The sequence below is a fragment of the Desmodus rotundus genome, chromosome 8 (assembly GCF_022682495.2).
Source record: "Desmodus rotundus isolate HL8 chromosome 8, HLdesRot8A.1, whole genome shotgun sequence".
NCBI lineage: Eukaryota > Metazoa > Chordata > Mammalia > Chiroptera > Phyllostomidae > Desmodus > Desmodus rotundus.
The window spans coordinates 72,981,242-73,004,945 of record NC_071394.1 but is presented as its reverse complement, the minus strand read 5'-3'; the positions used below and the strand labels follow the sequence as shown (position 1 = coordinate 73,004,945).

General features: G+C 41.1%; 1 protein-coding gene across 7 annotated transcripts in view; it reads left to right on the top strand.

Moving 5' to 3' along the window:
• Positions 1-250: 250 nt before the first annotated feature.
• The window catches only part of MITF (melanocyte inducing transcription factor), a 237,878-nt gene continuing 214,424 nt past the window's right edge, over positions 251-23,704 (top strand). For 4 of the 7 annotated variants that reach the window (XM_024556645.3, XM_024556644.3, XM_024556642.3 and 1 more), the window contains exon 1: positions 253-518. In XM_024556645.3, the coding sequence (XP_024412413.1) occupies positions 415-518 (104 nt within the window). In that variant the 5' untranslated portion in view covers positions 253-414. Of the gene's footprint in view, positions 519-23,704 lie in introns of all 7 variants that reach the window. The other 3 variants (XM_024556643.3, XM_024556641.3, XM_053929671.1) reach the window with 2 other exon arrangements.

Below are 23,704 nucleotides of genomic sequence, written 5' to 3'. Positions count from 1 at the left end.
GCTGAGCCCGGCCTTATTAATATTTAATGGTCAGGTCTGTACCCTTGAGGTAAGGAGGGAGAGAGGTGCCGCTGACATTGACAGTGAATCCAAACTGGAGTTGCCCTGGCGGTGTCCACCACGCTGCCTCTGTCCCCGCTTGGCCTTCTGGGAGTCGTAGTTTTCGCAGGAATCGCTGCCCGGGCAAGCCGGGAAAGCCCCGCCCGGCCGAACTACAATCCCAGGCAACGCTGGCCGCGGCCCCTCCCGCCCCGGGCGAGTGTGAACTCCCGGCGCCGGGGCAGCCGCGCGGGCTGCTGGCTGAGCCAGGCACTGCGCGGGGCGCACGCTTGCGGGACCCAGGCCCGCCACCTCCCCTCCGCCCCCGGGCTCCGCTCTCACTTCCAAGCAGTGGAGGGACAGGCAGCTGGAGACATGCAGTCGGAGTCGGGGATCGTGCCGGATTTCGAAGTCGGGGAGGAGTTTCACGAGGAGCCCAAAACATATTACGAACTCAAAAGTCAGCCCCTGAAGAGCAGGTGAGTGGTGACAGCTGGAAGGAGGCGCGGCGGACGGTGGGGTACCCTCTCGCCTCCCACCCTGGGGCGTGAAGAGCCGGTTGCCGGGGCTCTGGGACAAGGACCCTGTGCCCTTGCCCTGGGGCAGAGGCGAACTGTTCCCTCAGTCGGGGTCTGCCCGCGCGGCGCGCCTCTGGGGGGCCTCCGCCCAAATGCAGTTCGGGGGTGCCGCGGGCAGCCCGGGGTGGCCCACCCGGGCAAGGGGACCCTTGACTGGGGGTACGAGCCGCTGAGACCGGGTGGGGGCTGGGGAGCTACCCGGCACCGAGGAGGAGCAGCATGGGGCCGGGCCGGGCCGCTGGCCGGGTGGGAAAGGGGAAGACAATTTCAAGTAAACCCTTTGCTTAGTAAAGCCATCTGGCTGAGGACTAGAAGGAGAGGAAGAGCCTGGGGACATTGAGGCACAACGTTCGAAGCGATTAGCTCGTTTGTTGTCGCCTCTTAGGAATCCGCCCCTTTGGGAAAACCCGCCACTGCCTGCCTACCGGTGAGGTTTCCCCGAGTCCCGCCTCTCACCTGCCGGGGGCCGCACTGGAACGCGAGAGGGTGGGGGCGGTGGGCGTGTCTCCGCGGTGGGGGGGGGGGGGGTTAGGGACTAGAGCTATAGATACGCACTGTGCTCGGGGCCCTCGCTGGAGGAGAAAAAGCCTTGGGACCGGTGGATATTGGAATGCCCCCTACGTGGCAGCAACACGTATTTGATTAGCTAGGGATTTGAAACAACTTTTTAGGAGAGGAGTGAACAAACTCGCTGGTTTGGCTCCCTGTATACCTCTCGTGCCCATTTCCTATTCTACCTCCATTCCCAGTTTTCTGTCGTATTCCTTTCTGTGAGTCTTGTAGCCTCCAACATTTTCAGTGTTACCATGAAGGAGGTGGTATGGTCCCTTGAAGCTGTGAGAGCAGAGAGGGTTTATTTTCACTCCTCTCAGTTGTGGGGTAAGATAAGATGTTAGGACTGGAAGACTCAGAGTGGTTCTGCACCCACATCAAACCTCCTGCGGGCTCCTCCCTGAGGGTAGGGCTTGAGAGAATGGGCCTGGCGGGTGGGGAGGGGGGAAGGGCGGGGAGGGTCCAGAAATCAGGGTGAATGAAGAAGGTGAACTGAGTCTGGAGTGAGGGGCTATCGTCTTTGCTTCTGGGTACAGTGGACTGCTGCTTGGCTCTAGTGGAAAGCAGAGCCATGTATGTTACTTTAGGCCGCAGAGGTGTCCAACCTGCGGCAGAGTGGAGCTGAGGATGGCTATGAATCCTGAATGCGGCACAACAGAAAATCGTAAATTTACTTAAAACAGTATGAGGTTTTTTTTTGTGATAACATGTCGCAATGTATTTGATGTGTGGCCCAAGACAACTCTTCTTCTTCCATTGTGGCCCAGAGACACCAAAAGGTTGGACACCCCTGCTAGGACTTTGTCAACACCCTGAATCCAAGTTGGGGAAGAAAGTCTGTGAACAGCACACTCAATGACCATGTTGCTGAAGTAGCTTCTTTGCAGGTGCTAACAGAGATTGGAAGGAAACCTCTGCAGTTAGATGCATAAAACCAGTCTGTAGTTGGCGATTTCTCTTCATAATGGCTGTCTTGTGAGTGAGCAGAGATTGTGTGTGCTGGGGGTTGGGAGTTTTGAGTAATATTGTGCAAAGGGTATTGTTGGGGCTTTATCTGCACTCAGCTGAAGGGACCAGTGTTTTATTGAGCAGTCTCTGCTTTTGCTTCTGTGAGCAAATGCTTGCATTGCAGAATGACGGTGTGTGTGTGTGTGTGTGTAGTCCTGAACAAAATGAATTAACTGGACTCCTTGGAACATTTTTGATGGTAGTTGATACATAACATTACATGAGTTTGAGAGAGTGAAGAAAATACCATCTGGAATAACCCAAATGAATGTTCTTTTTCAGAGTTGGCAATAAGTTACTTGCAAAGGTGAATGAATGTCTTGGTAGCTTTCTGGCATGTGTCAGGCCAAGAGTGGTTCATGGGAAGAAATGGCTTCACACGTTGAAACTAGAAACAGGTGTGGGACAGAACCTGTATGGAGAGGAAGGCTAAATTTAAAAAGTTGTCAAACTGTCTGTGGGTCAGCCACATGCTCTTTGAAATAAAGAAGTTAAATAAAATCTGTGAATAAATATATGAGGTTAGCAAAATTTCCCCATCCTGTTTTCCATAACTGTCATCAGCATCTGTTGTGTGTCTTTAAAGGGGCCACACATTGTTCAGGGCCTCCTCATGGCTTTTTGTCTTAAGTCTTTGATGGGGCACCTCACTTCTTATAAGTCTTAGTTGGAAAAAGTTGAAATTGAAAAGTTAAGACTGCTGTAGCTATTTTGTCTATCGATTGTATTCTCAGCGTTGTCTATTGGAGGTTGAAAATATGTCTAGAATCTGCCCACTTTTCATCAACTACTCTTCTACCACTTTGGTCCAAGAAATCATCAGCCTTTGCCTGGGTTATTGCAGGAGTCCCTTTAACTGGCCTCCTGCTTTCTACTTTTATTTGCTTTCATGTGCTTTCAACACAGCAGTCATGGTGTTCCTGTTAAAATGGATTCTCAATGTAGGGGTGATTTTGTCTCCCAAGTCATTTGGCAATACCTGGAGACGTTTTTGGTCATCACAACAGAAGGGAATCCCCACTGGCCTCTAGTAAGCAGAGGCAATTACCATTCCACAGAGCACAAAGTAAACAGTTATTTGGCCCCAAATTATTACCACTGAGGTTGAGAAACGCTGTGTTAAAAACTGTCACATCACGTCCTTCTCTACTCAAAAAAATCTCCAATGGCTCCTAGTTTCAGTAAAACTCGAGAGTCTTCAAATGGCACAGGTGGCCTAAATGGTCAATCTGCCTTTCAGCTCTGACCTTGTCTCTTGCAGCCACTCTCCTGGCTCCTTCTGTTCCAGCCAGGCTGGTCTCCTTGCTGTTCCAGGAACACTCCAGACCCCTCTACCTCAGGGCCTTTTATGTTGTACTTGCTGGTCCCTCTGCCTGGACAGCCCTTTACCCAGAGAGCCAAAGGGCTTGCTCCTGCACCAGCTCAAAGTTTCCCTTTAAATGCCATTCCCATGAAGCCCACCTTGACCACACTGTTTATAATTGCTAATCCTCCAAACTCCCATCGTCCTTGTCCTGCTCTGTTTTTCCCATTGTAATTATATTATAATCTATCCTATACTTTTCTGATATGGTATGTTTATTATATCTTTCTCAACACTGGACTGCAGGCTCCAAAGGAGCAATGATTTCTTTCTCTTCCTTGTTTACTGTTGTGTTCCAGAGCCTAGAACAGTTTCTCAGTCTTACGCTATTGACATTTTGAATTGCATAATTCCTTGTTGTGAGGGCTAGCTTGGGCATTGTAGGATCTTTAGCAGATCCTGGCCTGCTAGATGCCTGGCCTCTGCCTGCTAGAGGCAGTTGAACCCTTTCCCAAGCTGTGACAACCAGAAATGTCTCCAGATATTGCCAAGTGTCCATGAGTGGCAGAGTCACCCCTGCTTTGGAACTACTGGCCTAGAACAATGCTGGGCACAGTGAGTGTTTGGTGTTTGTTTTTGCATTCCTTTCAACATTGCATTCCTTTTAAAATAGGTAACACCAGAGTTTCTCCCCTGACGCATTTATATACCGTATTTTTTGGACCATAAGACACACCTAGGTTTTAGAGGAAAATAGGAAAAAAAATTTTGAAGCAAAAAATGTGGTAAAATATTTAATAACATAAATAACATAATATTTCACCAATGTAAATGTAAGCTACATTTCAGACTATAAGATGTACCCCTGTTTTCCTACCAAATTGGGGGGTGCGTCTTATAGTCTGAAAAATATGGTACTTTTTATTTGGGCTAAACTCAGATAGGCAAGTGTTTTATGAAGAAGGACTCATTTCTTTCCTAAACCAGCCCTGCTGCCCTTAGGAATGTGAAGCTGCTGGATTTAGATGATGGGAACCACATTTCAGTCCTACTCAGTGGCAAAACTGTGGTAGGAAGACACATACTACAAGAAAAGATTCTAATGAAGTATTATTTGCAGTTTGGTTACCCTAACAGGTTTATGAAACCTTTTCGTGTTGTGAGAATGTGCTCTGAATGGTGGTGGCAGAGGAAAAGTGCCGAATGTCATGGGTGAGCCCAGAATTCACATGTTAGCACAGTGCGGTCAGGTGTTGAATAAGCTCTGACAGCCAAGAAACTCTCTATAGGTCTTTGGGACCTGAAGAAAACATGTTAAAATATGGTAGTATCTTCAGGTTCATATTTCTTTTGTTTGGTTTACTCAATTCTGTGGGCTTTGTAGCTAGCTGCTGATGCCCTTTTCCTAGACAGACTTAAGAATTGGCTTAATCTAATTTCAGTTTCTTCTCAATTGTTTAGCGATGTTTTAGATAAATTCTTGCAAATTAGAAATGGGAAATAAAGTGAGGTTTTGGTTTATAATGGTAGGACAGGGTATAGTGGTGGTTCTTAAATGCTGATTCATAGAGAGGTGTGTGAAGTTTTCACAGGTTTATGGTGAAATGAGAAAGATGAAGACTGTTGTGTCACCTTCAGAGTCACATGCACATATCTTGATAAAAGGCCATTGCCATTTCATGGATTTATTCTGAGATATTCCTTCTGTCTTCCTATTAAAAAGGCCCTTTCTTTTATGACATGATAATCCATTCTTGGAAAAACAAAACCTGCATGAGGAAATAATAAATAAAAACTAATGACATTTTAATTATAATTTTAGAAACAGGTAATGCTTACATGGTGCTTAACTGCATGCCAGGAATGATTCTGAATATTTTACTTGTACTAACTCAGTTAATCCTCACTTCCACCTTGGGTGTATTTTTATTATTCTCATTTTACAGAGAAGGAAACTGAGGCATAGCAAGTAGATGGATCTTATTCAGTTGGAGACCATCTGGCTCTAACCCCAGGCTCTTGTCTATGAGTCTATACCACATGTCAAAGGCTCTGTTTGACTGTGGGAAAGATACATCATGCCATGTCTTCTCCAAAACTCACCTCATGGGGTGAGGGGTGACAACATATGGATCCAATTCAAAATACAAAACAGAGTGTTATCACCATGGGGAGGTGGGCATCGGCACTGGGAATTTGACAGAGGAAGGGAAATTGGGGTCAGTTTTGTGAATAGGGGTATTTGAGTTTGGCGGTGAAGGTCAAGCAATGATCAAACATTTCTCTACAACATTAAGTAAAATATTAGATGCCTTGGAGGGCATACTCTTAAAATAAACTTCTAGGGTATTTGGTTGCCTTGTAAACTTCCAACCAGAGTCCCGGTTCTTCCTCGTGGTCCATGGGCATCTGGTAGTAGCAGAGACTGGATGCATGTGAAGCAGGTCCAGAAGGAGCTGGGCTGGAGCACTGTGCCCATGGCGTTGCCACTTAACTGCTATGTTTGTGTCTAAGACACTTAATCTGTTGGAGTCTCAGTTTCTTTACCTATAAAAGAGGATCAATAGATCCCTCTTCTTAGAGTTGTAGAAGTTGTAAAATTTGAGTTACAATGTATTAAAGTGTTTTGCAGAGTGCCTAGCACATCGTAGAAGGTAATAACAATTTCTTCTTTTCTATTTTGTCGTGAATACAATTTTCCCCTCTGTATAGCATTATCTGAATGGTATCTCAAGCAGAACAGATAAAATTGAAGCACCTTACCTGGCAGATGTTCAAATCTTATTATGCAGATTACTTACGTGGTATGATTAGATGGAAAACTTGATTAAAATAGGATTCTAAGTGTTAGTTTTGTGTGTGATTGGACATTTTCTTTTCCTGAGTATGCCCTTTATAGAAAATGTTTAAGTGTATGTGTGTGTTTAATTCCCTTTGAGCTCTGCAGTAAAGTTTGCACAGGCTGATGTTTATATCTGTTCCAGTTGTGCAAGAAGTGGAAAATATTCTTTTTTTAGAACAGGTCACATGTGCTTACTGTCAGGAATAGGACCTCAGTGTAAAAAAATGTATCTTGGGACAAATCAAAGTTACTAAATTTCTCTCTCCAACTGCTTTGTTTCAGAACCGGCAGTATTAGGATAAATAATAAGGAAAAAAAAAATCCTTGGTTAAATTTTTTTTGGTCTTTTTTTAAGGACAATAAGCAAGAGTTTCATTTGTTTTTTGTGTGTGTGGTTTAAGTATAAAATATACTTTGCTCTTAGGTTTGATTCATCGAAATAAATTATAAAAATATGTTTGACTGAATTCCAAATGTGAATTATTTGGAGAAAATCTAGAAGATGGGTCAAAGATAGCAAACACAGTCACCACATGCTTTTGATATTGTAAAGACAACTGCGCAGTTTGCAAGAGGTTTTTGTGAGTGCCGTGAGCACTGTGTACTCTAGGGCAAGGAATGACACTGTTGTGAAGTTGGCATCTGGGGTCTCTCAGCAAAGTCTCACACCCGCTTACTTTCTGTTCTTGAGGATTTGGGGAGGATTTGGGAAACTAGGCTCCATGTTTCTCTGGGGTGGATCTGAAAGTTTGCTTCTTGATTTCTTTGCTACATCTTTTCCCTCCTGAGGCCTTTCATGTATGCCGTAAGGAATAAAGAAGACATCTTTGGAGTCCTTACACAAGACAGCTGTCCTGAGATTCAGAACGACGGGGCTTTCTCTTCTGTGGCCATCAATTCTGGAGCTTCTTGAGTGCTGCGTGCTTTGCTGAGTATGTACAGATGGTAGCTCATTGGCTAGTGTTGAACCAGAGCAGGCTGACAGGGGTGCAGTACTTTGGGGAATTAATGAGATAATGGTGAAAGACCCCTGGGGAAGTAAGTGAAACCTCAAAATCATGAGGACCCTATTGTGCTTTTCAGGACACTTCTAAAACATCACTCAATCAATTTAAGTGGAGACAGTATGATTTTGGGGTCAGCAGGACCTGTTTGTTTCTCTTCTTTTCCTTCCCTTCCCCCTTGCTCTCTCTCTTTACAACAATTTAAGTGCCCATAGCTGTCAGGCTCTGTGCCTATAGCCATTAGGAATCAAATGTAGTACCAGATAGGTGAGGTTCCTGCTAGCATCCCTGCTTCTGTGTTGGAAGTGGTGATGCAGTTAACCTACCAAATAGATGAACAAGATACTTTTTGGTACTATGGACATTAAATAGATGTTATTGATAGAGTGTGACTGGGAAAAAAGGGGGCTTTATTAGATTGGGTCATTAGGAATGAGCTCAGGAGGGAGTGATTTTGAGGCAAGACCTGAATCTCTAAAATAAATGTGCAAATCTTGGCACTACCACTCACTAACTGTAACTTAGGACAAGTTACCCAACCTCCCTGACCCTCAGTTCGCTCTTTTGTAAAATGGGAGAATAGCTCCCTTGCACGGCTGCTACAAAGATAAAAGGTAATTTGTGGAAAGCAGCTAATCTTGTAGGTGCTCCGGAAGATGCATAGGACTGGTTCATGGTAATACTGTTTTACTATTACTGTTTTCAGTCCATGGTTGGGAGTCCTCAGATGCAGAGGGCCAATTGTAGTTATACATTTATTTTTGACTCTGTGGGATGAGGGGGGTTGGCACCCTTCACTCCCACCTTGTCAATTGTTTTTGAGTAGTGGAGAAAGAAATACAGACATTAATCTTCTCTGTAATTGTTTATAACTTGGTCTTAAGTGTTTTCCTAATGTTAAGTGAGTCAGAGATTTCTGCTTGTCTGGATTAAAAGTGGAGATGGGTCTTGTTTCTTTTACTATCCTTTCTTCTGTCTGGGATCATCTTACTTGAATTGTCCTCTAGCTCTTCTCACTGTTGTTCATTGAGATCATTCATGTCTGACCATGCTTCCCTTATGTTTAGCCTAGGTATGGTTTTTGGCAGGTTTTTGAATCACTTTTTGGTATAAAGGAGAGGTCCAAGTAACCTAGGATTAAAAAGTAAAGCCTAAGGTTGATTTAACAAAATATACACATATACCACAAATGAGTAAGTCATGTAGAACTCCTGACTCCCAGTCCTGTTTCGGCCTCTACGTCATGCCTCCTGAGTACACTGCCGTGAAAATGTCAGTGTTGGTGCAGAAATGAAAAAGAAGCCTCTTCTATCACATCCCTTCAAGCTTTCCTCAACATTGAGATCCACAAGCAATGGGGTGTTTTCAAGTCAACTATTTACAACCCCCCCCCCAAAAAAAAACTTCAAAGCATTTGAATTTCAGTAGCTGTGTTCTTTAATTCAAATATTCATGGAGTGGTAACTTTCAAAAGGAAAAATCCTGGGTCATGTGGGAGCAAGTATTTAAAATTCAAATCTAGTGAGTTATAGGCCTAGGGAGGGCACTGGGAAGATCCTCTTCTAGAAGAGAATTGTGGGTTATTGAGCAATTTCTGAGGAAGGCATCTGTGGTCTTCGCCCTCCCACTCCACCCCTTCCCCAAAGTGGGATAACTTGCTGAATCACTCCCATGTATTCCCCTGTTTTCCTAAGGTCAAGGGCTAATGGCAGAAGTGGTCCTCCCCACTGACAGAATATGCACAGCTTGTGTTTTAGAACAAGTCCCTTCTGGGAAGCTTACCTGGCTTCCATGGGAAGAAGATTTGAGGCAGAGAAGATTCATTTAGCCTGATGGCAGAGGTTATATATGGAATAATGAAACAACAGGCAGATAGAATGCTATCTTGTCTTCAGTACCTTTACTGTACTATGTTCCCAAATACTAACTGGTTCTAAAAAACATGTGTTTCAAAACATGCCTTTTATTTTTATAACTGGAATTTTGAAACGTGGTAAAAGGAAAAGCACATAGAAGTTCTAAAGGTGATTTTCCTGGTTAACTTGGAACCTAGTACACAGTCCTATGCAGTCTGTCCGGGGCTTGCCATGAGGTGTGGCCGCACTGTTCCTCCTGCGTGTCCGTCCCACACAGCAGAGAGCGTACTCAAACGGAGTCATGAACAGAACAGACACTCAGATACTATAACAGTCCTTCTTCACCAAAAGGACTGGCCATATTTTTCTTTTGCTTTTGAACATTTGAAGTTTTTCAACAAAAGATGGAAAGGTAGCTTTGCAATGTTGTATTATTGAACGTGCATAACAGCATCATCTAAATTTAGAATATTGGCACCTCAGCCAGTGGAATCCTTTGCAATGAATTTATAATGCTTTTGGCAGAGAATGAGAATGAATAAACATTAACATAATATTGGCCAATTAGGGTCATTTACTATTAAGGGAATATGATGGCACCAACTATGCATTCTTGAAAAAATTCTATTTATTTTTTAAAGGAAGAGTTTACAGTAGCTTATGTAAAATAGTCCCTGAAAATATAAGCAACTGGCGTGATTCCTGGTTACATTCCAAATAAAAGTTTGTCCACTTGCTGCAGGGAAGTATGCTTGCAGAGTGGCTCATGAGAGATGGGTACTGTTTAGTGGTGTATTGGGCAATCACTGTGCAGACTTTTTGGAACCACCACACCTTGCATCATTTTAGCACGGTCATTTATCCACTGGTCTTTAGGTAGATAAACATTAATAATGCTTTAAGTAGATAAATGCTGGATGTGTAAATGTGAAATGATGAGATCATGGAATGCAATTCTAATGATACTCATTATATATGGTAGCTTCAGATCTTTGTTGATGCAGAAGTGAATGATAGGGTGTGATAGTACTTGTGTGGTCATACTATCACAGTCACTAAAATTTAACGGCAGGGGGCTGAATGACAAGGACTATTAATTGAGGTTTACTTTGGAGTCAGTTATATCGCATGCCACCATGCTGGCCTAGTGTACACCTCTTCCTCACTCTTGGGCTCACATACCTGACATCTTTCTAGAGTGACAGGCATCACTTTTGTGCAAATTCTATTGGCAAGGACCAATCTCATGTCTACATCTGGATGCAGGGGTGGAACCTGGGAAATTGAGACCCTAGCCGGGCAGCAACATTTCCACTTTAGAGAAGAGAACACATTTTTGGTGGATAGCAAGGCACCATTGTGATGGTCTTAGTAGCTATAGTGTTTTCCCCTCTGGATCAGGTCGTGCCTATCCTTGGTAGGCCTACTTAGGCCTATCCTTGAACTTTTCTGTTATTTTACCAAGAAATTCCTTTCCTGAGTAAACATGGTTAATTTGGATTTGCTGCCACCTGAATGGGGACTGCCTGAGTTTATACATTGTCTGAATCCCACCTCTGTGCAATGCTTCCTGTTCCAAGTTCATTGATTAAAATCATCACCCCGCTTCCCAACAACACATTCACTATTCTCCCACAACTTCAGTACAATGGTGTTCAAAGTGTTGCACTCAGACCAACAGCAACAGCGTCACTCAGAAACCTTTTGGAAATGTACATTCTCATAACTACCATACATGTCCTGGAATCAGAAACTGTTGGAGGTGGGTCCCAGCAGCCTGTGTTTTAACGAGTCCCCCAGGAGATGCTGATGCACACTGAATTTTGAGACCCATCACCCTGCTGCTTTTACTACAAATCCTATGTCCCCATATTGAATAATCCTTGTACTACTGTTCTAGAATGGAAAATTCCCTGGATTAGAATACATTTAGTAAAAAATGGGGTGTTGTTTGTTATGGTCAGGCCAAAGAAAATCATTGACAATAATTCCTTACTGATTAAAGCAAAAAGGAAAATCCTTTATAGAAAGTTAGCCCTCAGATTGACAATTAGTGAAACCAAGTAGGGTTCTTGGTTGTCCAAATGTGATCTCTGAGTGATTTGGAGTTAATGTAATTTTATTACCTTGAGGAACCTGGCCCAAATCTCACAAGAGGATTTTAGTTTAATGTAGACTCAAAACTTGTGAAATTCGAAGCATACTATAGTCACTTGACTGAAAGATTTGGTTGAGAAACCGGGTGATGGTGGTTTTAAGCTTGCCCACATGACCAAATTTGTTTTTCACAAAACTTGTGCTGAATAAAACTTGAAATACGACTGTCAGCCTGTTTTCCCGTCTTAATGAATTCCAGACAGATTGTAGAGTGTGGGAGCTTCCAAAACAGAGGGGCAGAATGACTGACCAGCCAGCATCTGTTTTGTCACATGCAGAGGTGAACTGACATAATAGTCTGAATCTTCCCAGGCCCATTTTTCTGACAGAGTGGGACAGCCAGATTATGAGAGGGACGGGCAGGACCAATGTGTGTCAGACAAATGGAGCCTGTAGAAAAGCTCTGGACTTTTTACTCACTAAGAGATTCAACTACCACTATGATTAATCCACTGAGATCCAAGGACCCAAGCGTTTTTTTTTTTTTTCCTGCGTGTTGACCTCCAGAGAAAAAGCCCTGATACTTTTTTTTTTACAATCTCTTCTTATTGAAAACTGGTTAAGAGCTCTAACCAGTCCAATCAGTCTAAAGTTCTGGGTTTTAGTTTTGGGCATAAGGATTTTTAACTTAAATTCCAATTTGATTGCCTACTAGCTTTTTTATTTTGGGGCAGGTTATTTTTGTAGCCTTTGTTTCAACACAGGACTAAGTGGAGCTCCTTGATAATAATAAGGTTTCAGTTGTAGAGTGTGCCGATGAAAAGCAGTAAGTGGTAAAGTGCTCAGCACCAAGCCTGGCTCTCAGTCAGTGCTTGTAACTGCTTCCCTCACTCTGGTTCCCTGTGTATACACAGCATCAGCAGGGTTTTTGACTTGAAATGCATTTTTACAATACTTTTAGACATTTGAATAAAGAGAGACAACTCAAAGGCAACCAGCAGGGAAAGAAAAGCTTCCGTAGAAGAGAAGGGGGTGTGGGGATGGAATAATCCTGAAATCAGACAGTCGTCATTAGGATCTTTGGGAGGGATGCAGGTCAAGTAGTGCTGACCTGTGGGGCGCCTACAGGGAGATTTCTAAGATGGCACATGCTATTTTCAGGTAAGGTGTTACTTTTGTTGCCAGAATAGTCTTTGTCCTTATCAACATTTCCTTTCATCATAATTATAGACTATAGCTAGGAGGAGGAATAAATAATAGGATGCATGACTGGGTTTCACAACACTACACTGTAGCAGTTGAGTTCTGTTGCTGCTCCACACAGGAATGTCATTCCTAACTGTAATGTTTCAGCTCAGCATTTAACCCAGCAGCCTCTTTATATGGTTATGTTTATCCAGTAAAAGTCATAGTACCTATATTCTTGAATCTTAAAATCTTTATATTTTTCATTCTTCTAGGGTCTTTCTCTTTCAGTATAGCTATTTTATAGACTAGTACCTAAGTTTTAAATCACTCTAATACAATGCTTGCTTTTCTTTTTTGTTGAGATATAGTTGATAAATATGAATTGTATATATATTTAAGGTGTATAACTAGTTTTTGATATATATATATATAATTGTGAAATGATCACCACAAGAAGGTAACTTGCTTTTCTTGATTTTCAGAAAGTTTCTCCCTAAACCTGTGGTTAAGAGGGTCACTAGAAAGCACAAGGGAATTAGCCCAAATGGTAACCGTCTTTCTCAGGAGGAAAGTGCCCAGTATATATCACACATAAGTGGAAGCCTTAATCAGTTACAGACTCATTGTGTTACATGGGTAACTAGAGCAACTGCCTCACAGGATTGCTGTGCAGGTTCAGTGTGAAGGCTCAGAGATGCTGCCTGATGGCTGCCATACCTGCCACTCTACCCTACCTGCCCAACCTAGTCTGGTGCTGTGCCCACTTGCTGCCCCTGGCTCAGTGCTGCTACAGTTTAGGGGTTTATATGAGAATCAAAGTGGTTCATCTGTGTACGCACTGTTGACTGTACCATTGTTTTGTCACTGATAAGTAAGTAGATACAATTTGATTTTCTAGAGCTGAAAAACACTCAGGCATATATTCAGTTCTCAAATGCTTGGGATATGGGCAGGATGTTTTCAGACCTGGACTAGTACTGGGTTGTCACCCAGGAGTCTTTCTCCAGCTATCATCTGCTCTGTGCAGGGGAATGGGAACAGAGTTCATTACCAACCAATGGGAGACATCTGCCAGAATCCACACATACAAGCATACAAGCACAAGGCAGTGCTTTGCAGAGTATTTGCTGCCATTCTCTGTATTGTCACGACTTACTGAAACTTGACTTTGCTAAATAAACTCAGTTCCTATCCTGAGTTTATAAAGAAATTGGGGAAAATGACAGTTTTCCTCTATGTGATTGAAACACACACGCATTAGAGTGAGAGCAAGTATGCTTGGAGAATTAATGAGCATAGGAGCATAGGGGACAATGAACGGTGGTCAGAAATGGACAGTCAGTCAGAGGAGCTTCTGAGCTCTGCATTTCAGTGAGAAAACAGGATGAGTCAGCTGTGTAGGTGAGAGTTAAGAGTTCAGACACCCATAACTAGGGGATTAGGAAATGGATAAGGCAGTTTGGGAAGTTTTCCGAATAGATTTATTTCTTGGGTATGTAAATTGGTAGACATTAAGAGAGCTGACTCTACTTTTTCAGAGCCATGGTCTGGGAATTATTTGTAAGGTCCTTGGGCAATTTTTCCTTGCCCATGAGGTAAAATGATACTCAGAAAATATTTACTGGACTTACTGTGATTTTGACTTCTCTGTGCAGTCAGGAGGTAATATGTGCAAAAAAGGGTCAACTTTAAACCACTGTCAGCAAATGGGTGGCTGTGGGAGGGTGACACGGAACCCAGATCAGACCATCGGCAGCCAGATGAACTCTTTTCTGGGGAGTAAAAGAGCCCACTTGGTGGTCACATTACTTACCCTGCAAAATAAATGTTATTTATTTATTTATTTGTTGAGAGTAATATGTTATTTAAACCAATGCATCCAACATATTACAAAGTCAAAATGTAATCAATATAAATTTTTTATTGAGGTATAATTGATGTATAAAATTATGTTAGTTTCAGGTGTACAGCATAATGATTCAATATTTGTATATATTGTTAACATCCATTACCACACATAGTTATAAGAAGTTGTGATGAGAACTTGTAGCAACTTTCAAATATGCAGTAGAGCATTATTAACTATGGTCACCTGTCTGTTATATCCCCATGACTGACTTATTTATAACTGGAAATTTGTACCTTTTGACCCCCTTCACCCATTTCACCCACTCCCAACCCTCACTTCTGGCAACCACCAATCTGTCTTCTGTATCAATGAGCTTGTTTATTTTATTTTTTCTTTTTAGATTCCACATATAAGTGAGATCATAGGTAAGAGATATATTTTAAACTTACATTCACTAATGACAGCATTTAGTTGTCACTTTATTTGAAGCCCTTATTTAAAAAGTAATGTGTATTTTAAGGAAATCATGCATCTTTTTCCTATAAATAGGCTGGCACGTGATACTTGTTTTAATGTCTCTCAGTCCTCACTTGAAGGAGGCTCCACAGGACAAGGGAATATGTTAGTTCAGTGGGTATCTCCAGGATCCAGGATAGTGAGTGTCCAGTAAATATTTCTTGAATAAAGAATAACCAAGATGGATGAAGTGTTGTTTCTGGAGTGCTAGCAGGTAACTTTTGGGAGCTCTGTTAAACTGTAGCAGGATAATGTGAAAAAACATCTTTACTTTTTTTATATTAGCTATGGACTCTTGTTAAGGTTTTCTGAACCTCTGTTTTCTCACCTTCAATATGGGGGTAATAGGATTTCCTTCTTGGAACAGCTGTGAAGGTTTTGGAAGATAATATGTAACACTCCTGGTGTATGTAAGTGCTGAATCCATTAGGTTAGTAGGGGCAGTGGTTGTTACTACTATTGGTCCTAAGACATGAAATAAAAATATACTTAGTTCTCATTATTTGTGGTAGTTATATTTTGTAGAGTCACTATGAACATTTAATTTGGGAATACTGAAACATCGCCCCAGGGGAGATAAGAGGGTTAGGTTCCTGCGAGTCACTGGTCACATTTTTGTCAATCATTTGATTCATAACCTTGTCTTTCTGTTTAAAGACGTTTTATTTAAGATTCATTAACAATCAACTCACTGCCAACAGTATTGTGTCACGTCTGAAGGAAGCTTATCTGACACCTATATGTTCTCTGTACGGTACATTACAGTCTTTTTGTGCTGAGGACCCCTGGATAGCACTTCAGCACTAGACCTGGGGGTCATGTTAAACAGTGAAGTCATGAAAGAAAGCACACTTGTTTACTATGTAAGAGTGGAAACAAGAAGGCAGAGTGTTGTTTCCTCCTTTGACCTTAGTTAGGAATGCACGCATTGGGTGACTCAGATTTTTCACCTCTTTGTTTGCAAATGATTGCAAATATGCTACAATATTGATTTTGGGGTTACAAATAAATTTTAGCAGTAGGTGAATTTGCAAATAAGGAATCCATGAATAATGAGGGTCGACTATTGGAAATTTTCTGCCCTGGCTTGTGTGGCTTGGTTGGTTGGAGCTTCATTCCGTAACGGAAAGGTTGCGGCTTTGATGCCTGGTCAGGGCATATACCTAGGTTGTGGGTTTGATCCCTGGTCCAGGCAGTCCCCAGTCTGGGTGCCTATAGAAGGCAGCCAGTCGATGCTTCTCTCTTGCATTGATGTTTCTCTCCCTTCCTTTTTCTTTAAGAGCAATGAAAAAATGTACTCGGGTGAGGATAAAAAAAAAATTAAAAAATTTTTTTCTTGGATCTATCTGTCTTTGTAGTAATACTGTCTCTGAGCTAGAAAATATGCTCACTGGGGAAAACATTTTAAAACACTGTGTGCCCCAACACTGTTGGGGATTATACATGAAGCCACATTCATAAATCTTTTCCAGGCATCTGATCTTCCATTTACTAGTTTATTTGCCAATAAAAATGGCCCATCACTTCCAGATTGTTAAAGTTAAGTGGGACTGTTCTGATATGTTACTCTTTATTTTGCTGTAATTTCTGCTGTTCTTTAGGAAGATGGAGTGTAAGAATGGGACCTGGGAAAAGAGCACAGAGAAATTATGGGGGCTGTTGTTGGAGAACCCAGCAGAAAACAGTAGGACAGCTGAGAAATTCAGCTGTAGGAAGTTTTTGAAGTAGCCAGGCTCAACTTACTCATGACTTAGAAGTTAAAGGTAATGGTTTTGACTTCTCAGCACATTGGAAATTAGCATATTATAATTATCAGCATAGTCATTATTGTAAATTTTAATCAAGTACTTGTTGGGAGGAGTACTTGGAATTCTTTTAGGAAGTAAGGAAAAAAAGATGAAGGGTTGGGGGGCGGGGAAAGAGAGAGAGAAAGGGAGAGAGAGACAGACAGACAGATAGACATCAATGTGAGCAAAAAGCAATGATTGGTTGTCCTCCCATATGTGCCCTGATGGGATTGAACCTGCAACCTAGGTATGTTTCCTGAGAAGGAATCGAACCTTCAATCTTTTGGTGTACAGGACGATGCTCCAGCCAACTGTGCCACCCGGCCAGGGCAGTCCAGTAGTTTTGAGTTGCATAACAGATCACACAAAAAAACACAAATAGCAATAATAACAGCAGCAGCATCTACCATTGGTAAAGCCCTTACTACAGGCTATATCTTATGTTAGTGTTTTAATCTCGCGTACATTTAGGAAACTGAAACTCACTGGGGTTAAAGTAATGAAAGTTGCATGTCACTGGAGTTAACATATCAAAAGTTGCACCCTTTTCTGTCTTGCATCTGTAGCCTGCCTTCTGCATTTTGTACTACAACCTTGTGTATTACAAAAAAGAATGGCTTGTTTAGTCTGTATGAGTGTATGAATGTGTATATTTGTGTCTATCTATCTGTCTGGGTCCTGGGATAAGGAAGGTACTTATGTAATTTTTTTTCAGATTTTTCCTGCATTAGAATAGTCAAGAAGCTGAAATAGCAGAAATGAATAATTCAGATCTAGTTGAATTCCAAACATGTTAAGGTACCTACTACTGTCTACCAGGTACTATGTTAACCACTTCAAATGTTTTATATTATTTAATTCTCATATGAAGCAGGTAGGATCCCATTTTATAGATGAAGAAGCTGAGGCTTGGCCACCTTAATTTGCTCATCTGAAATCACTCAAATAAGGGAGGAGCCAAGACTTAAACTAAGGACTGTCTGACTTCAAAACTCACCCTCTTGTCCACCACCTGTGGCGGCTACAGTATATATTAGGGTACCTGGGTCAGGATATGAAGTGAATAGGGGTGACAACCTTATGTTGATTTTGGAATAGAAAGAGGACTAGTTTTCTGATACAGTAAAGACAAGAGAGTCTGGGTGTGGTTGAGCATCTGAATCCAAGATAAATAGATCTGTTAAAGGTGCTTATCATGCTTGGCTCATAGTCCTTTGTTTTCAAAGCTGTTTCTGAAGAAGGAAAGGAGATACACTGTGAACTCCAGGAGAGCTAGCAAAAGATAAGCTGATGGATACTAATCATTCAGAAGGGTGTGGTGTGTGAATTGTAGATTTCCCTCATTCCTCATTAAAGATCTTTGTATGTTTCTAGTTGATAATATCAAGAAGTCTTACCTATAAACCCATCCTTGCTGCCTACCACTGAACACATTGCTCCTAACATCTTGATGTTTTCCACTTCTCTTTCATCCCTAACCTGACTTGTTAATTGCTTTTCCTGTGTGTCTTCATAAAGTTGTAGCCCGTCTGTTCCATTTTGGACTGTTTATCTTTGAATGCCAAAGGTCTTGAAACATCATAATGTTGTGTAATGAACATAGCTTCTGCCTTGACATGTGTGTGTTAAGAGCATTAGTCATTGCAAACTATTGAGTTAAATATTTTCATTAAAAGGATATAATGATCTAATAGGAAGAAATTATAAAACTACTTGGTGAAGGCTTTAATGAAGTGGGTTCTTTCAGTGACATGTTAGAGATTCACAGAATGAATGTAAAAGCATTCTCTTTATCAGTGGGAGATAAGAAAGATCAACAACTATACCACTTAATTCTCATACATACAAAGAAAAGTAAATCATCTGAATTTCCAGTGCTTCTGGAGTACCTTATATGTAACTTTAACTACCATGAGATATGTTGGAGATTTCCATGAGATACTATCAATAGGGACTCCTGGGCTGCATCTTGTCAGAAAGCCCTCAGCCTTGTAATAGTCCCTCTTTTGGCAAGCCATCGGGGCTTTTCTGAGCGAAGGAGATGGGTCTTTCTTTACCTGTGGAGTTGATTTAATGAAGACTTTTGGTCAGCATTAATCATGGTGAAATTATGTGCCTGCTGCCCTGGTTTATCTCTGTAGACATCTCCCATGGCAGAAGATTGGATCCTCTGATCTCCATGTCTTGGGCATTTCAGGATGTTAGAGGTACAGTGCTTTGCTTCTTGCTGGGGAGTGTGTAGTAGGTAGTGGTATTCTCTGATGGGATATTGTCTAAATGAGTGTTTGTTTAACAAGCTGATGTGTGGTCTAGTTTCCTAGGGTTGGATGTTTCAAGTGCAGTCGCCATGTACTCTTCGCCTTTACCCTGCTAGCATTCTTCAGCTGTGCAGTGAACAAGTTCTGAGCTGCATATCTTTTCTCTACCAGAGAGCTTACAAACAAGGAAGTTGCTTTAATGCCTGAATAGAGGGCATAAACTGCATGTGCTGTGAAAATTTTCTCAGCAGACTGGATATTTTCAAAGGCTGTTCAAGTCAAAATATATCACTGATAGGAAAAATTTTCTTCTCCAATACAACACCTTATACAAAATGATACTTATTTTCCTGATCAAGTTAGGAATGTGAAGGAAGTTAGGAAGTTAGGGGTTGGAGGGTGTAGAGAGAAGATCTGTTTTGATCAGATTTCCTTGCATCTGTGGTGATATTTCTGGGAGAATTACTGATTTCTAGTCCTCATACTGTGATTTTGAATTTATTTGCCATCATTATTAACTGAATCTCGGGATAAGAAGGTAGTTTTGAATGGGAGCCAGGTAACCTGTTGGTGTAAGGTCTGTTTTACTTTTTATGATTCCTGTCATGGGCCCCTCCCTCCTTCTTGGCCCTATTCCATGTCATTTTCAGTAGGTAGCAATTACTTTGTTAAAGAAGCTGGCTCCTGCTGCCAAGGAGCCTATTAATTATCATTCAATCTCTAATTTAGCCTTCCTGGTGTTGAGAGAAGGTGCATGTGAGCGTGTGGCAGAGCAACTGCAATGGCATCTTTGTAATAGTCTCCTTTCTGAGATGGCGCAATGGACTCAATGTTCAGCCAAAGGGCCACGGCAGCCCTGGTGAGTATTTTCAACTCCTTTCTGTGGGTAGTTTTGATCAGTTAGGTGTGGTGTGGTTTTCTTCTCCCTTTGACTCTGACCTAAGTAAAAGCTACTGGTTGGCATTTATGTTGTGAATTCAGACATTTTCCTGGTCCATCTCAGAACTTAAATAGGACACCTTCAAAATACTTTAGTGGGTTTTCCCAAGAGCTAATTGTCTCTTCCTGGGAAAAGGAGACCATAGACTTGACTCTATGCCTGTCTTCAAGAAGGAAAAGCAAGTGATAACTACAGTAGCTTAGTTTACAGCTTATTGCACAGCAGATTTTTTTTTTTTTTTTTTAAAGAGGGACCGACCGCCTTTATATCATATTGAATCTTTGGTTCTTGTTCATAGATGTCCATTTCTGTTTTCAGAAATGTTCACTGTTTCAATGAGCATATTTTTCAGAGGTTCTACTGGATCATTTGATTAGGTTTGGAGTGCTTATGCTTCCTTTTCTACTTTTTAACTTATTTTTTGGCAGTGTCGGTGTTCAAAGCTGTAGAAGTGATTCATTGCAAAATGAATTAATTTTCCACGTTTTTGCATGCGTTTCCCAGGTGTCCTCACATTTCTTCCTCATGTGATTTGCAGTTGTGTTCTATCATTTTTGCTGGATCAAATATAAATGCTGATGTCATTGAATTTCTTCAATTACAGCTGGAGGGGATTAACAGAAATTGTAAGAGAACACCACTTCCTTATTTTGCTGTTTTTCTGGACTGATCATTGTCCTTTCAAGTACTGTAGGAGGATGAGGATTTGGAAGTTCTCTGTCTTTAAGTTAAAACAGCAGTTTTTGTTTTCCTTTTTCTGTTAATGTTATTTTTCAAAAATAATTTCATGTTCAGGATGCTACTCTAATGTGTCCTTTTATAACCATGGAAAGACTTTCACCAGTCCTGACTTAGCACATCAGTTGTCTTCTGTCCTGGGTGAAGGGTTTTGAATACTTCCCTTAAATAAGTTTCCTTATATAGAATATTTTTACTTAAGTCTTTTGCCAACTCTAAGCTGTTACTGGTATTAGGTAAAGGGTTGTGATTCATCATTATTTTTTTCCAGAGCCTTTTGTTCTTTAAGGAATGCATAGCTCTGTCCCTATTGTTTTCTTGTTTAGAATCTGAGTGTTCTTTGTGATACATCTGATTGCTTGACACCCTCAAACATTTATTTTTCTGGCTTTCCAGCTCTTGTTCTAGCAGTTGGAACCTGGGTCTCAGGCTTTCTTGTCGCTCTTTTTCTGGTTTGAGTGATGGCTCCGTGAACCTTTTCTGGGGAGTTCTCTGGGCTTCTGGGCCAGACATCAGAGGCCACCTGGAAGTGTGCGTAAATGGTGGCTGAACATGCACGGGTGGTATCATCGATCGAATTGCAGTCCTATGGAAACAGAAATAGAAAGGTTCAGCATTTGCACTTTCCTCTGGTGGTGTTTTTGCTTATTTTGTGTATTTGGAAAAGGCAGCTGAATGCAAACTGCTGACTTACTATTTTCCCTGGAATGGAAACCATTTGGATTATTTCAATGAGTTTTAGCTAAGATTTGTTTGTTCACAGTATTAGTTTTGTTTTCTGGTATCCTGTTCAGAATAGGACTATAATGTGTCTTTTTACTCTATGGAATTAAGTACTACTTGGAGCCTTGAGGTTTTGCAAACTATGAATTTGAAATATCACGTATTTACTCCAGGGTAAGAATGGAAAACTCTTTAGTGAGAATTATAGATACATAAATATTTCCATTAGGGATCAATTACTTTCTTTGAAAAAACTTTTTTATTTGGCTAAATTATTTAAGATTTCAGAGCAGTCCCTTTTCCTGGTTAATTTTCCCACTAATTAACTTTTCTAATTTTTAAAGCGAAAAAGAGATTAAACAGAAGAATTGCAGCCCCAAATCATATGTACTACACTATTTGATGTAAGATGGTGACTGGTTCTTTTTCATTATCTTTGATGATAGAGTAGATTTAGTTTAACTTTTAGAGGTGATACTTGGATTAGGAATAAAAATAGAATTTCATTACTGTAAGAACTCTTAAGCACTTGAGGTTTGAGCTCCTGAGCATAAGTTATGATTGTTCAATCACTAGATAATATGCAGTATAGGAGCTTTATACACTTAGCCAGTACTTTCTTATAACATTGTGGTGATAAGGTCTTTGAACTGAGGTTTGGAAATGCTAGAGCTGTCTGAAAGATATTTCAAATATCACCGTGGAGTTTTTGGTTAAATGTGAGTTTCTAAAATTCTGAATGAATAGAATAAAGCAGGGAAAAAAGAATATCGACAAAGTGGTCAAATTGTTTGGAATGAAATATTTTTTAAAAATGAATTTTTATATATCTAGGAAATCTCACTAAATATAAGAAAATGGGGGCTTAATAGCTGAGGGGAGGTGAGCATTGGACACATTATGAGATGGTAAGGGGAGTTATGAATTAGGTATCAAATAAACTATAAATCCCACTAGGTCAACAACCATGAAATTTTTGTTTATAATTTTATTCTAGCAAATGATACCACCCAGGACCTAATAGTTACTCAGTGAATGTTTAATGAGTGAATTTATTGTGAAACCTTATTCCAGTCCCAGCTGTGCCAGTAACTAATTGTGTGGCCTGGAGCTCACCATTCATGAGGACTCTGTCTCCTCTTATATATCGTGAAGGGTCAGGCTGGACCAGAGGGAATAGGTGGTACTATGCCGCTCTTCCCCCAGCGACACTATGGTGGATGCTGCCCACGATTACCTTGCTCTGCCCTGTGAACACAGGAGGAGCCTGGCTTCCACTTCTTACTGTAATACTGGAGGTGAAGCTTATGTGGTATATCAGAAGTACCTTCTCTCTGAGGTCCCTTACTATCCCTGATTTGGGGTCATTTTTTTTTGATACCTCAGGTCCAATTACAAATAGGCAACATTCTATGAAGTTTCTTTATCAGCAGGTGATCACTTAAACAATAACAATGACACCAGCATACATTATTGTCTCTCAGTAATTTTTAAATTATATTTTATTGATGATGCTATTACATTTGTCCCATTATTTGTCTCCTCTTTATTGCACCCCTCCTCCCAATAGCATTTCCCCTAATTATTTCATGTCCATGGGTCGTACATATAAGTTCTTTGGCTTCTACATTTCCTATTCTGTTCTTGACCTCCCCTGCCTATTTTGTACCTACCATTTATGCTTCTTATTCCTTGTACCTTTTCCTCCATTCTCCCACCCCACCCGCTGATAACCCTCCATGTGATCTCCATTTCTGTGATTCTCTTCATGTTCTAGTTGTTTGCTTTATTTTTGGTTATTTTTAAGGTTCAGTTCTTGATAGTTGTGTTTTTTTGCCATTTTACTGTTCATATTTTTTATCATCTTCTTTTTCTTAGATAAATCCCTGTAATATTTCACATAAGGTTTTGGTGATGATGAACTCCTTTAACTTGACCTTATCTGGGAAGCACTTTATCTGCCCTTCCATTCTAAATGATAGCTTTGCTGGATAGAGTAATCTTGGATGTAGGTCCTTGCCTTTCATGACTTCCAATACTTCTTTCCAGCCCCTTCTTGCCTGCAAGGTTTCTTTTGAGAAATCAGCTTATAGTTTTATGGGTACGCCTTTGGAGGTAACTGTCTCCTTTTCTATTGCTGCTTTTAAGATTCTCTCCTTATCTTTAATCTTGGGTAATGTAATTATGATGATTCCTGGTGTGTGCTTCCTTGAGTCCATCTTGTTTGGGACTCTCCGGGCTTCCTGGACTTCCTGGAAGTCTATTTCCTTTGCCAGATTAGGGAAGTTCTCCTTCATTATGTTTTCAAATAAGTTTTCAGTTTCTTGCTATTCCACTTCTCCGTCTGGCACCTCTGTGAATCGCATGTTGGAATGTTTAAAGTTGTCCTGGAGGTTCCTAAGCTTCTCCTCATTTTTTTGAATTCT